The 12956-nt window shown below is 51.0% G+C and overlaps 1 protein-coding gene across 2 annotated transcripts in view; it reads left to right on the forward strand.

Annotated features, from left to right (window-relative positions):
* Positions 1-17: 17 nt before the first annotated feature.
* LOC110495044 (coiled-coil and C2 domain-containing protein 1A-like) overlaps positions 18-12956 on the forward strand; it is a 26415-nt gene continuing 13476 nt past the window's right edge. The window contains exons 1-16 of one of the 2 annotated variants that reach the window (XM_036948999.1): positions 18-191; positions 635-724; positions 837-960; positions 1109-1218; positions 1496-1723; positions 1986-2304; positions 2659-2768; positions 5744-5816; positions 6212-6304; positions 6503-6630; positions 6887-6959; positions 7758-7885; positions 8264-8363; positions 8592-8764; positions 10897-11010; positions 11942-12000. In XM_036948999.1, the coding sequence (XP_036804894.1) occupies positions 668-724; positions 837-960; positions 1109-1218; positions 1496-1723; positions 1986-2304; positions 2659-2768; positions 5744-5816; positions 6212-6304; positions 6503-6630; positions 6887-6959; positions 7758-7885; positions 8264-8363; positions 8592-8764; positions 10897-11010; positions 11942-12000 (1889 nt within the window). In that variant the 5' untranslated portion in view covers positions 18-191; positions 635-667. The remainder of the gene's footprint in view (positions 192-634; positions 725-836; positions 961-1108; positions 1219-1495; positions 1724-1985; positions 2305-2658; positions 2769-5743; positions 5817-6211; positions 6305-6502; positions 6631-6886; positions 6960-7757; positions 7886-8263; positions 8364-8591; positions 8765-10896; positions 11011-11941; positions 12001-12956) is intronic. The other variant, XM_036948998.1, reaches the window with a different exon arrangement.

The raw sequence follows: 12956 nt of genomic DNA on the forward strand, positions 1-12956 counted from the left end.
CGTTGCCAATGGTTACCCAATGCAGGAAGTAGGAAGTAGCCAATGTACACACCTTTTCGTGTTTTTAATAGCTCTCTAACTAGCAGTAATTTATACGTGACTAGGGTTCTCTCGTATGTTTTCGAAATGATCAGTCGTCGTATGGACTAAGAAAGCGCTCACCATATGGTCCGTGGATAACGTGTGACAAGGTAAAACAAAGATTTTAGTGGCAATGTTTACAAATGACATGGCAGCTTATAGCAAGCTAACGTTACCTTGTTAACAAGCTAACTACTACAAGTCAGAGCTGCTCAACATCGAATGAGGATAAACAACATTTGTGCCATGGATGATACTATGAATTTGCTGTTGATAGCTAGCTAACTGCTAACGTCACTGTACTCATTTGTTGCTAAGCGTTGTCAGAGACTGACACAAAACGTGAGCAGTCAACGAATGTGTTATTAGCAGCCATGATATCAATGAAACGTATCCAACTAGCTAAATGCAGTGTAAATTCAACAGAGTCCTGTAGCTAGCTGTCCATTTTTGTCTGTCAACACGTGTACGATAAAAGCTGAATGTAGCTATCTACTGGAACTATTTGCCACATGTTACAATAGGTCTCTTTGGTTCCTCTGTGTTGTTGTAGTTGTGCCATAGGTCCGTTGACAAGGTTCTCTCCATGAGTCACAGTCGGAACCCCCCGCCCAGGGGACAGGGGGCAGCGCGAGCCAAACAGGTAACGTCATTTTGATAATTGATTTGATAACTGTAAGTCAAGTGGTCATTGATAACACCAGTCATTTGTGTTTTCAATTCTCTTTATTTCTCCCTCTCTTTGTCTCTGTAAGATGGGGCTGCTCCTGGATCTGTCTCCGGATGGAGGGATGGATGGAGGAGGAAATGAAAAAGAGCTGGAGGCGGAGCTACTGGCTCTGATGGGCGGGTCCCAGGGGAAGAAAGGGACAGGAAAAGGTGAGGATCATCCTATTCTTCACCATCATCATCATCATCCTCACCCATTATCTTCTCCCAATCTTGTATGAAATAACTTCCACAGACCCTACCGCTAGAACCGGGTTGAAACCGTGTGTGTGTGTCTGACCTGCCTGCCTCTCCACAGCTCCAGTTCCCATGGCTGATATCGAGCGTATGGCGGCTCTGTGTATGAAGGACCTTGATGAGGATGATGATGATGGGGATGATGATCTGGAGGATGATGATGATCTCCTGGTATCCACCATGTTTACACTCCTCTTCACACTTCTCTTGTCCTTTATCTTCCTCCTATCTGTTGTTGTTTCATTCCCAATGGCAACACTTTTCCTGAATTGTGTGTGTGTGTGTGTGTCTCTTTCTCTCTCTCTCCCTATCTGTGTGTGTGTGTGTGTCTCTTTCTCTCTCTCTCCCTATCTGTGTGTGTGTGTGTGTGTGTGTGTGTGTCTCTCTCTCTTTCTCTCTCCCTATCTGTGTGTGTTTTATGCATTTATGTGTCTTTATCCATCCCCAGGCTGAGCTGAATGAGGTGTTGGAGGACGATGATGATGAAGAGGTTCAGAAACCTGCCACCACTCCAAGCTCTAACTCCACCCCCCGATCCACCCCCAGCACTCCTAGTGGTGCAACCGGGCTGGAGGCCTGCCTGGCTGAACGCATTGACATGTACCAGACAGCCATCTCCAATGCTAATGCAGAGGGGGAGACCAGCAAGGCTCGCAGATACGACCGCGGATTGAAGGTGAGCCAGAGACCATGGGCTGGTTGTATGATGATGTGTCTCAGAGTAGGAGTGCTGATCTATGACCAGTTTTTCCCTTAAGATTATAATGAACAAGATTACTGGACAGGATGGACCTGATCCTAGATCAGCAATCCTATGAGACGCTTGATACATGCGGCTCCAGGAACATGAATTACCCCAGATTCATCTAGCCATATGTGAAGGTCTACTTTTCCAGTCAGCTGAATTGTATGTTTGCTTGCTTGTTGTCTCCCCCTAGACGTTGCAGTCCATGATGACGTCAGCCAAGAAAGGAAAACCGGTCAACGAAGAGGAAATCCCGCCTCCTGTCTCCACAGGTGGAAAGTCTGCCCCAGCCCCCGTGCAGCAGCCTAAACCAATCAAAGAGCGGGAGCTGCCAACCCCAGTGCTGACGCCCTCCCCGTTCACCAATCAGAAGCCTCTGAGGGAGGCTCCGCCTGTTGCCCTGCCTCCTAAGCCCCGCCTCCTGGTCCCCCCTCAGAAACACACTGCCGTTACCCCGGATACACCTGCTATCTCCCCCCTCACCCCCATTCAACCAGACGCACGACACTCAGGTAGACCACACATACACCTTTTTGAAGACAGATACCAGCCTGTAAATGTCAACGCAGTCCCCTAAGCACTGGAACATTCTGGTTGTTATATCACTCTCTCTCTCCCTCCTCTCTCTCTCCCTCCTCTCTCTCTCTCCCTCCTCTCTCTCTCCCTCCTCTCTCCCCCCTCTCCTCTCTCTCTCTCACTCCTATCTCCCTCCTCTCCTCTCTCTCCCTCCTCTCTCTCTCCCTCCTCTCTCCCTCCTCTCTCCCTCCTCCCTCTCTCCCTCCTCTCTCCTTCCTCTCTCCTTCCTCGCTCCTTCCTCTCTCCCTCCTCTCTCCTTCCTCTCTCCCTCCTCTCCTCTCTCTCTGTAGAGTTGAAGCAGTGTGTTCTAAACAGACAGAGGGAGTATAAGCTGGCAGCCCTCCACGCCAAGCAGGGAGGAGAGTCAGAGCTGGCCAGACAACACTACCACATCGCCAAGGTACCCCACACACTAGGGGTTAAAGGACCTCCCCTAGGGGTTAAAGGACCTCCCCTAGGGGTTAAAGGACCTCCACTAGGGGTTAAAGGACCTCCCCTAGGGGTTAAAGGACCTCCACTAGGGGTTAAAGGACCTCCACTAGGGGTTAAAGGACCTCCACTAGGGGTTAAAGGACCAATCTCCACTAGGGGTTAAAGGACCGACCTCCACTAGGGGTTAATGGACCTCCACTAGGGGTTAAAGGACCTCCCCTAGGGGTTAAAGGACCTCCACTAGGGGTTAAAGGACCTCCCCTAGGGGTTAAAGGACCTCCACTAGGGGTTAATGGACCTCCACTAGGGGTTAAATGACCTCCCCTAGGGGTTAAAGGACCTCCATGGACCTCCACTAGGGGTTAAAGGATCTGACCTGCCTATACTGTGCCCCCTCTCTCTCTCTCTGTCCCTCGCTAGCTCGCTATGAAAGATTTGAGTGTTTGTGTACGGTAATCAATCATTCTCCCCCTATCTAAAAAATACTGAATCGTAGGAGTTGATTCCTAGCGAAATCGAATCGTGACACTCAGAAATGGAAGTTGACACCGGGAGTCGAGGAATCAATTATTTTGAAGTCGACTCTCCACCACTACGTCGTCATCGTTAACAGTGTCAGAAATGGCAGAGAAAGACGAGGCAGCAGTGAGGTCCTGTAAAACCTGTAGGAGTTAAATGAGAAGGACACGCACACTTTCCCAGGTGGAATGTTCTGGTGGGGAAAGTGCCCAACTGTCATACTTGAGTTAAAGTAAAGATACTTTAACTGAAAATATCTCAAGTCACTCTGCAAAATACTACTTGAGTACTATCAAAAGTAAACGTAAAAATCATTTCAAATTCCTTATAATTAGCAAAAAAATGTCATGTTTTTTTAAATGTACAGATAGCCAGGGGCACAGTCTGACATAATTTACAAAAGATGCCTGTGTGTTTAGAGAGTCCGCCAGATCAGAGGCAGTAGGGATGAGATGTTCTCTTGATAAGTGTGTGAATTGGACCATATTCCTGTCCTGCTAAGCATTCAAAGTGTAACAAGTACTTTTAGGAGTCAGGGAAAATGGAGTAAAAAGTCCATAATTGTCTTTAGGAATGTAGTGTTGTAAAAGTAAACAAGGTGGTGTTCCTGTCTGACTAGATGCCAGCTGCTGCATTGCATCAACCAATAGCTGCGTGCCACGTCATCGACTGCTCAGTCTGACATCAAGTTGCTGTGTCACATGATGTGCTTAGCTGATATGTTCAACACCTATCCCAGTGGAGGCTGGTGAGGGGAGGACGGCTCATAATAATGGCCTGAACGGAGCAAATGGAATGTCACCAAACACATGGAAACCATGGAAACCATGTGTCTGATGTATTTGATACCATTCCACTAGTTCTGCTCCAGTCATTACCACGAGCCCCATCCTCCCCAGTTAAGGTGCCACCAACCTCCTGTGACCTATCCAGCCAGTGTGAGATCTGGCATGTTGGCAATGTACAGGAACACACCCACCTGACTACACCGCTCCACCTCCTCTCCCTCTCCACCACCTCTTCACCTCTTCTCCCTTTATTCACCCACCCACCCTTCTCTCCCCTCCTCTTCACCTCCTCTCCCTCTCCACCACCTCTTCACCTCCTCTCCCTCTTCACCTCCTCCCTCTCCACCTCCTCTCCCTCTCCTCTCTCTCTCCACCACCTCTTCACCTCCTCTCTCTCTCCACCACCTCCTCACCTCCTCTCCCTCTCCACCTCCTCTCCACCTCCTCTCCCTCTCCTCTCTCTCTCCACCACCTCTTCACCTCCTCTCCCTCTTCACCTCCTCTCCCTCTCCACCACCTCTCCCTCTCCACCACCTCTTCACCTCCTCTCCCTCTCCACCTCCTCTCCCTCTCTACCACCTCTTCACCTCCTCTCCCTCTCCACCACCTCCTCTCCACCACCTCTCCTCTCCCTCTCCACCTCCTCTCCCTCTTCACCTCCAATCCCTCTTCACCTCCTCTCCCTCTCCTTTCTCTCTCTACCACCTCCTCTCCTCCTCTCCCTCTCCACCACCTCCTCTCCCTCTCCACCACCTCTTCACCTCCTCTCCCTCTCCACCACCTCTTCACCTCCTCTCCCTCTCCACCACCTCCTCTCCCTCTCTCTCTCTCCACCACCTCTTCACCTCCTCTCTCTCTCCACCACCTCCTCACCTCCTCTCCCTCTCCACCACCTCTTCACCTCCTCTCCCTCTCCCTCTCCTCTCCCTCTCCTCTCTCTCTCCACCACCTCTTCACCTCCTCTCCCTCTCCACCACCTCTTCACCTCCTCTCCCTCTCCACCACCTCTCCCTCTCCACCACCTCTTCACCTCCTCTCCCTCTCCACCTCCTCTCCCTCTCTACCACCTCTTCACCTCCTCTCCCTCTCCATCACCTCCTCTCCCTCTCCACCACCTCCTCTCCCTCTCCACCACCTCTTCACCTCTCCCTCTCCACCACCTCTTCACCTCTCCCTCTCCACCACCTCTTCACCTCCTCTACCTCTTCACCTCCTCTCCCTCTCCACCACCTCCTCTCCCTCTCCACCACCTCCTCTCCCTCTCCACCACCTCCTCTCCCTCTCCACCACCTCCTCTCCCTCTCCACCACCTCTTCACCTCCTCTCCCTCTCCACCACCTCCTTTCCCTCTCCACCACCTCTTCACCTCCTCTCCCTCTCCACCTCCTCTCCCTCTCTACCACCTCCTCTCCCTCTCCACCACCTCCTCTCCCTCTCCACCACCTCTTCACCTCCTCTCCCTCTCCACCACCTCTTCACCTCCTCTCCCTCTCCACCACCTCTTCACCCCCTCTCCCTCTCCACCACCTCTTCACCTCCTCTCCCTCTCCACCACCTCCTCTCCCTCTCCACCACATCTTCACCTCCTCTCCCTCTCCACCACCACCTCTCCCTCTCCACCACCTCTCCTCTACAGAAACTAGACCCAGTAGTAGAGGCGTTGGACAGAGGGGAACCAGTGGACCTCAGCTCTCTACCTCCCCCTCCAGGTGCGCTTGGTTTATCAATGACACCCTATTCCCTATATAGTGCACTACTTTTGACTAGGGCCTATAGGCTGCATTTGAAACTCATCCCTAAAGACCTGCTAGAGACTAGAAGACCAGGGTCTGTATTCATAGTGTCTGTCTCATCCCTAAAGACCTGCTAGAGCCTAGAAGACCAGGGTCTGTATTCATAGTGTCTCAGTCTCTGAGAGAGTGTTGATCTGGGATCAGTTTTCCCTTTTAGATCACAATGAAAAAGAGGACATGGGGAACCTGATCCTAGATCAGGACTCCTACTCTGAGACACTTCGTACATTCTGCCCTGACCCCTAAACATCTGATCTCAACCCCCCCGTACGGCGCAACTCCTCTTTCTTCTCATCCCTCTCTCTCCTCAGGAGATGCAGTGGTAGAGCGTTCAGCTCCTCCCCAGTCTTCCTCCAGGCCCTCCCCGGCAGCTCCCCTGGCAGCTCCCCCGGTGGCCGACTCCGGTAACACACATAATATTAATGATAATAATGACGGATTGGATATATAAAGGGTCTTTCTAAAGGGGGAAATCACCTCCATCACCAATGTGTAGCTCCCATCTGGTTGATGCACGGCGGCCATTTTGTGCCAGGTCGCTCAGTGGAGACGTGTGTGTGTGTGTGTGTGTGTGTGTGTGTGTGTGTGTGTGTGTGAGACAGCCCTCCCAGCCCCAGGCAGTGTAGGGGAAGCGTTACAACAGAGGATGGACAGATACAAAGCTGCAGCAGAGGGGGCCAAGAGCAAAGGAGACGACCGCAAGGCACGCATGCACCAGCGCATCGTCAAGGTACGCGCACACACACATCAAAGAAATGACTGGTGGTTCACACACACACGTACACACACACACACACGTACACACACACACACACAAAGAATGAGAAAGAACTCCAAAAGTTCCATGCTTTTGACAGCAGAAACGTCTCACACACACACTGTAATGTATACCTGCTTGGATATATCGTACTAATGTTTTTTATTTATATATATATATATATATATATATATATATATATGTATATATATGTATGTATGTGTAACAGCAATACCAGGATGCCATCAGGTCTCATAAGGCTGGACGACCAGTCAACCTGGCTGATCTCCCTGTACCACCAGGTAACCTGCATTTAGCTGCAGCTTTTATCATCTACAGTGGGGAGAACAAGTATTTGATACACTGACGATTTTGCAGGTTTTCCTACTTACAAAGCATGTAGAGGTCTGTAATTTTCATCGTGGGTACACGTCAACTGTGAGAGACGGAATCTAAAACAAAAATCCAGAAAATCACATTGTATGATTTTTAAGTAATTAATTTGCATTTTTATTGCATGACATAAGTATTTGATACATCAGAAAAGCAGAACTTAATATTTGGTACAGAAACCTTTGTTTGCAATTACAGAGATTATACGTTTCCTGTAGTTCTTGACCAGGTTTGCACACACTGCAAACCTCTCTAGGCGTGTATGCCGTAGCGTGTTTGTAGCGTGTACGCCGTAGCGTGTTTGTAGCGTGTTTGTAGCGTGTTACGCCGTAGCGTGTTTGTAGCGTGTTACGCCGTAGCGTGTTTGTAGCGTGTACGCCGTAGCGTGTTTGTAGCGTGTTTGTAGCGTGTACGCCTTAGCGTGTACGCCGTAGCGTGTTTGTAGTGTGTACGCCGTATCGTGTTTGTAGCGTGTACACCGTAGCGTGTTTGTAGCGTGTACGCCGTAGCGTGGTTTTAGCGTGTACACGTAGCGTGTTTGTAGCGTGTACGCCGTAGCGTGTTTGTAGCGTGTACACCATAGCGTGTTTGTAGCGTGTACGCCGTAGCGTGTTTGTAGCGTGTACACCATAGCGTGTTTTTGGCGTGTACGCCGTAGCGTGGTTTTGTTCTCTGTGTTTACTCTGTACTGTGTTGTTGTGGCCCAGGCTGTCCTCCGCTGCAGGGCTCAGAGAGCAGCCAGCAGAACTTCATGGGCGTCCTGGAGACGGCCATGAAACTAGCCAATCAGGACGCAGACGCAGAGGACGAGGACGGAACAGGGGAATTGGCCAAGGTAACCACCATGACCTATTATACTGATACACATGATGTCATGAGATTTCTTGACGCTCAAGATTGTTCTGGAAAGTGGGAAAATATGGATGCTATGTCCTAGACGCGCAGAATAGGTAGTATGTTCATGCTTACAATATTTAACTTCTGTTCACTTAACTCTCTCTCTCGTCTCTCTCTCTCTCTGTCTCTCTCGTCTCTCTCTCGTCTCTCTCTCTCGTCTCTCTCGTCTCTCTCTCTCTCTCTCGTCTCTCTGTCTCTGTCTCTGTCTCTCTCTCTGTCTCTCTCTCGTCTCTCTCTCTCTCGTCTATCTTTCTTTCTTTCTCTCTCTCTCATCTCTCTCTCTCTCGTCTCTCTCTCTCCCCCCCTCCCCCTCCAGCCTGCAGTGGGAGCTCCAGTCCAGAAAGGCAAAGCCCCGACCCCTCCCACACCAGGTTCTGGAGGCAACACAACACAGGGCTCCAGACTGGGGCTTAAAGGTGTGTGTATGTTGGTGTCAGTTTGTGTGTGTGTGTGTACATATTCATAGATGTGTTAAATTCACCGCTTGGCGTGAACAAATTCATTCTCCCATTGACACCTCTACATTAGCCACTCTGTCTCCCTACACACACACACACACACATTTCCCTCTCCCCCTCCCTCACACATACATCCACATCCTGACTCCCTCCCTCCCCCCTGTGACGTCCCTTCCTGTGGTGCAGCCCAGCAGCAGTTGGACTTCCTGTTGCTGCGGCGACAGGCGTTCGTCCGCGCGGCGCTGCGTTCTAAACAGATGAGGGACATGCAGGGAGCGGCGGTCCATCTCCGACACGCTAAAGGACTGGACCAGATGATCAGCGCCACCAAGGGAGGCCTGCCTGTAGACATCACCAAGGTGGAGGGCTTTACTTTCACATTTTAGTTTTCCAACACGAGGAGGACTGTGTGTGTGTTAAGGAGGGCAGGGGGAGGGAGAGGAGGGAGGAGATGGAGGGAGGGAGAGAGAGGAGGACTGTGTGTGTTAAGGAGGGCAGGGGGAGGGAGAGGAGGGAGGAGATGGAGGGAGGGAGAGAGAGGAGGACTGTGTGTGTTAAGGAGGGCAGGGGGAGGGAGAGGAGGGAGGAGATGGAGGGAGGGAGAGAGAGGAGGACTGTGTGTGTTAAGGAGGGCAGGGGGAGGGAGAGGAGGGAGGAGATGGAGGGAGGGAGAGAGAGGAGGACTGTGTGTGTCAAGGAGGGCAGGGGGAGGGAGAGGAGGGAGGGAGAGAGAGAGAGGAGGACTGTGTGTGTTAAGGAGGGCAGGGGGAGGGAGAGGAGGGAGGAGATGGAGGGAGGGAGAGAGAGGAGGACTGTGTGTGTTAAGGAGGGTAGGGGGAGGGAAAGGAGGGAGGGGGGGAGGGAAAAGAGGGATGGAGGGGGGGGGGGGGAAAGGAGGAACATTGAGACTGCAGGAGAAGCCAGGAACAGATGGAGAGGACAGGGGGAGACCAAGACACGTGTGTGTGTGTGTGTGTGTGTGTGTGTGTGTGTGTGTGAGAGATATATATATATCTCCTGCTGTTGACTTTTCACACCTCTCTCTATCTCACTGTCTTTTGTGCGTGTGTCAGTGTGTCGGTAACTGTGTGTGTGTGTGCATATTTGTTTATGTGTTAAATTCATCCCTTGACATTAACAATTTCACACACCCCTCCACCCAATCTCCCCCACACACACACACACTTACCCCCCCCCCCCCACACACACTCCTCTCCCCCTGTCTCCTCTACCTCTCCCCCTGTCTCCCCTCCCCCTGTCTCCTCTCCCCCTCCCCCTGTCTCCTCTCCCCCTTCCCCCTGTCTCCTCTCCACCTGTCTCCTCTCCCCCTGTCTCCTCTCCCCCTTCCCCCTGTCTCATCTCCCCCTCTCCCCCTGTTTCCTCTCCCCCTCCCCCTGTCTCCTCTCCCCCTGTCTCATCTCCCCCTCTCCCCCTGTTTCATCTCCCCCTCTCCCCCTGTTTACTCTCCCCCTCCCCCTGTCTCCTCTCCCCCTGTCTCCTCTCCCCCTGTCTCCTCTCACCCTTCCCCCTGTCTCCTCTCCCTCTCCCCCTGTCTCCTCTCCCTCTCCCCCTGTCTCCTCTCCCCCTTCCCCCTGTCTCCTCTCCCTCTCCCCCTGTCTCCTCTCCCTCTCCCCCTGTCTCCTCTCCTCTCCCCCTCTCCCCCTGTCTCCTCTCCCCCTTCCCTCTGTCTCCTCTCCCCCCTGTCTCCTCTCCCCCTGTCTCCTCTTCCCCCTGTCTCCTCTCCCCCTCTCCCCTGTCTCCCGTTTCCTCCCACAGGTCCCCAGTGCTCCAGTCAGTGAGGAGGACTACTCTCTGACTCTGTATCCCGTTTCCTCCCACAGGTCCCCAGTGTTCCAGTCAGTGAGGAGGACTACTCTCTGACTCGGTTTCCCGTTTCCTCCCACAGGTCCCCAGTGCTCCAGTCAGTGAGGAGGACTACTCTCTGACTCGGTATCCCGTTTCCTCCCACAGGTCCCCAGTGCTCCAGTCAGTGAGGAGGACTACTCTCTGACTCGGTATCCCGTTTCCTCCCACAGGTCCCCAGTGCTCCAGTCAGTGAGGAGGACTACTCTCTGACTCGGTATCCCGTTTCCTCCCACAGGTCCCCAGTGCTCCAGTCAGTGAGGAGGACTACTCTCTGACTCGGTATCCCGTTTCCTCCCACAGGTCCCCAGTGCTCCAGTCAGTGAGGAGGACTACTCTCTGACTCGGTATCCCGTTTCCTCCCACAGGTCCCCAGTGCTCCAGTCAGTGAGGAGGACTACTCTCTGACTCTGTATCCCGTTTCCTCCCACAGGTCCCCAGTGCTCCAGTCAGTGAGGAGGACTACGCTCTGACTCGGTATCCCGTTTCCTCCCACAGGTCCCCAGTGCTCCAGTCAGTGAGGAGGACTACTCTCTGACTCGGTATCCCGTTTCCTCCCACAGGTCCCCAGTGCTCCAGTCAGTGAGGAGGACTACTCTCTGACTCGGTATCCCGTTTCCTCCCACAGGTCCCCAGTGCTCCAGTCAGTGAGGAGGACTACTCTCTGGCTCGATCTCGTTCCTCTCCTCGCTCCTCAGAGCAATACAACAGCCTCATGGAGCTCCTCCGACAGCAGCACCAGGTTATAACACTCTTATGACAACTCTTACTGCATTAACATGGAGCTCCTCCGACAGCAGCACCAGGTTATAACACTCTTATAACAACTCTTACTGCATTAACACGGAGCTCCTCCGACAGCAGCACCAGGTTATAACACTCTTATGACAACTCTTACTGCATTAACACGGAGCTCCTCCGACAGCAGCACCAGGTTATAACACTCTTATGACAACTCTTACTGCATTAACACGGAGCTCCTCCGACAGCAGCACCAGGTTATAACACTCTTATGACAACTCTTACTGCATTAACATGGAGCTCCTCCGACAGCAGCACCAGGTTATAACACTCTTATGACAACTCTTACTGCATTAACATGGAGCTCCTCCGACAGCAGCACCAGGTTATAACACTCTTATGACAACTCTTACTGCATTAACATGGAGCTCCTCCGACAGCAGCACCAGGTTATAACACTCTTATGACAACTTATTAAACAGTCCACCCCTTCAGCATATATTTAAAACAATATATTTATATAGCACCGCACCAACAATAAAACAATACACACACACACACACACACACACACACACACACACACACACATATATATATATATATATATATTAGTACCAGTCAAAAGTTTGGACAGCTTCTCATTCCAAGCTGTGATCAAATATAAAATATATTTTGATTTGTTTAGCACTTTTTTGGTTACTACATGATTCCATGTGTGTTACTTCATAGTTTCGATGTCTTCACTATTATTCTACAATGTAGAAAATAGTAAAAATAAATAAATAAAAACCCTGGAATGAGCAGGTGTGTCCAAACTTCTGACTGGTACTGTGTGTGTGTATACATCTATATAATCAGTCCAACGTGTTATAATAGATTCATAACATGTTGTTAGTACATTAATAACACAGGATGTGTTTCTCTCTACAGAAATGTCTGGCTTACTCCCAGCAGTTCACTCACATGGGAAGTGTGGCCGAGACCTCCAGGTTAGTGGCAACACGTGTGTGAGTGTGTGTGAGTGTGTGAGTGTGTGTGAGTGTGCACGAGCGTTCGTCAGTACACCGAGCACATCAAGAGGTTGAAAGAATTAGCGGACTGATGAACGTCAGTTCAATACATATTTATTATAAAGCAGACGTGTTTTAAAAAGAGGTTCAAATACAGACCGTGTTAAAAGGTCATTAAAGCAACCAGGACCAGCACACCACACAGTATGTATAGATGTACCTCGTTCCTCCCACACTGCTCAGAAACACTCTGTAAAGAGACACACAATAATTAGGATCCGGTGTGGCCGTTTCGTAGGCGCGGCCAATTAGGAGGCTTAGTCAATTAGTAGGTGGGGCCAATTAGGAGTCGTAGTCAATTAGTAGGTGTGGCCAATTAGGAGTCGTAGTCAATTAGTAGGTGTGGTCAATTAACTTCTTCTACATGTGGGTTTTGGATGAAAAAAACGGTACCCAAATGCTCTGTGTGACCACCTGCCGACGTGGCTGGTGATATAGACATTCAACCCACCAACGTGGCTGGTGGAGTAGACATTCAACCCTGCCAACATGGCTGGTGATATAGACATTCAACCCTGCCATCGTGGCTGGTGATATAGACATTCAACCCTCCAACGTGGCTGGTGATATAGACATTCAACCCTCCAACGTGGCTGATGGAGTAGACATTCAACCCTGCCATCGTGGCTGGTGATATAGACATTCAACCCTGCCATCGTGGCTGGTGATATAGACATTCAACCCTGCCAACGTGGCTGGTGATATAGACATTCAACCCTCCAACGTGGCTGGTGATATAGACATTCAACCCACCAACGTGGCTGGTGATATAGACATTCAACCCTGCCATTGTGGCTGATGATATAGACATTCAACCCACCAACGTGGCTGGTGATATAGACATTCAACCCTGCCAACGTGGCTGATGATATAGA

The sequence above is a fragment of the Oncorhynchus mykiss genome, chromosome 17, assembly GCF_013265735.2.
Source record: "Oncorhynchus mykiss isolate Arlee chromosome 17, USDA_OmykA_1.1, whole genome shotgun sequence".
Classification (NCBI taxonomy): Eukaryota; Metazoa; Chordata; class Actinopteri; order Salmoniformes; family Salmonidae; genus Oncorhynchus; species Oncorhynchus mykiss.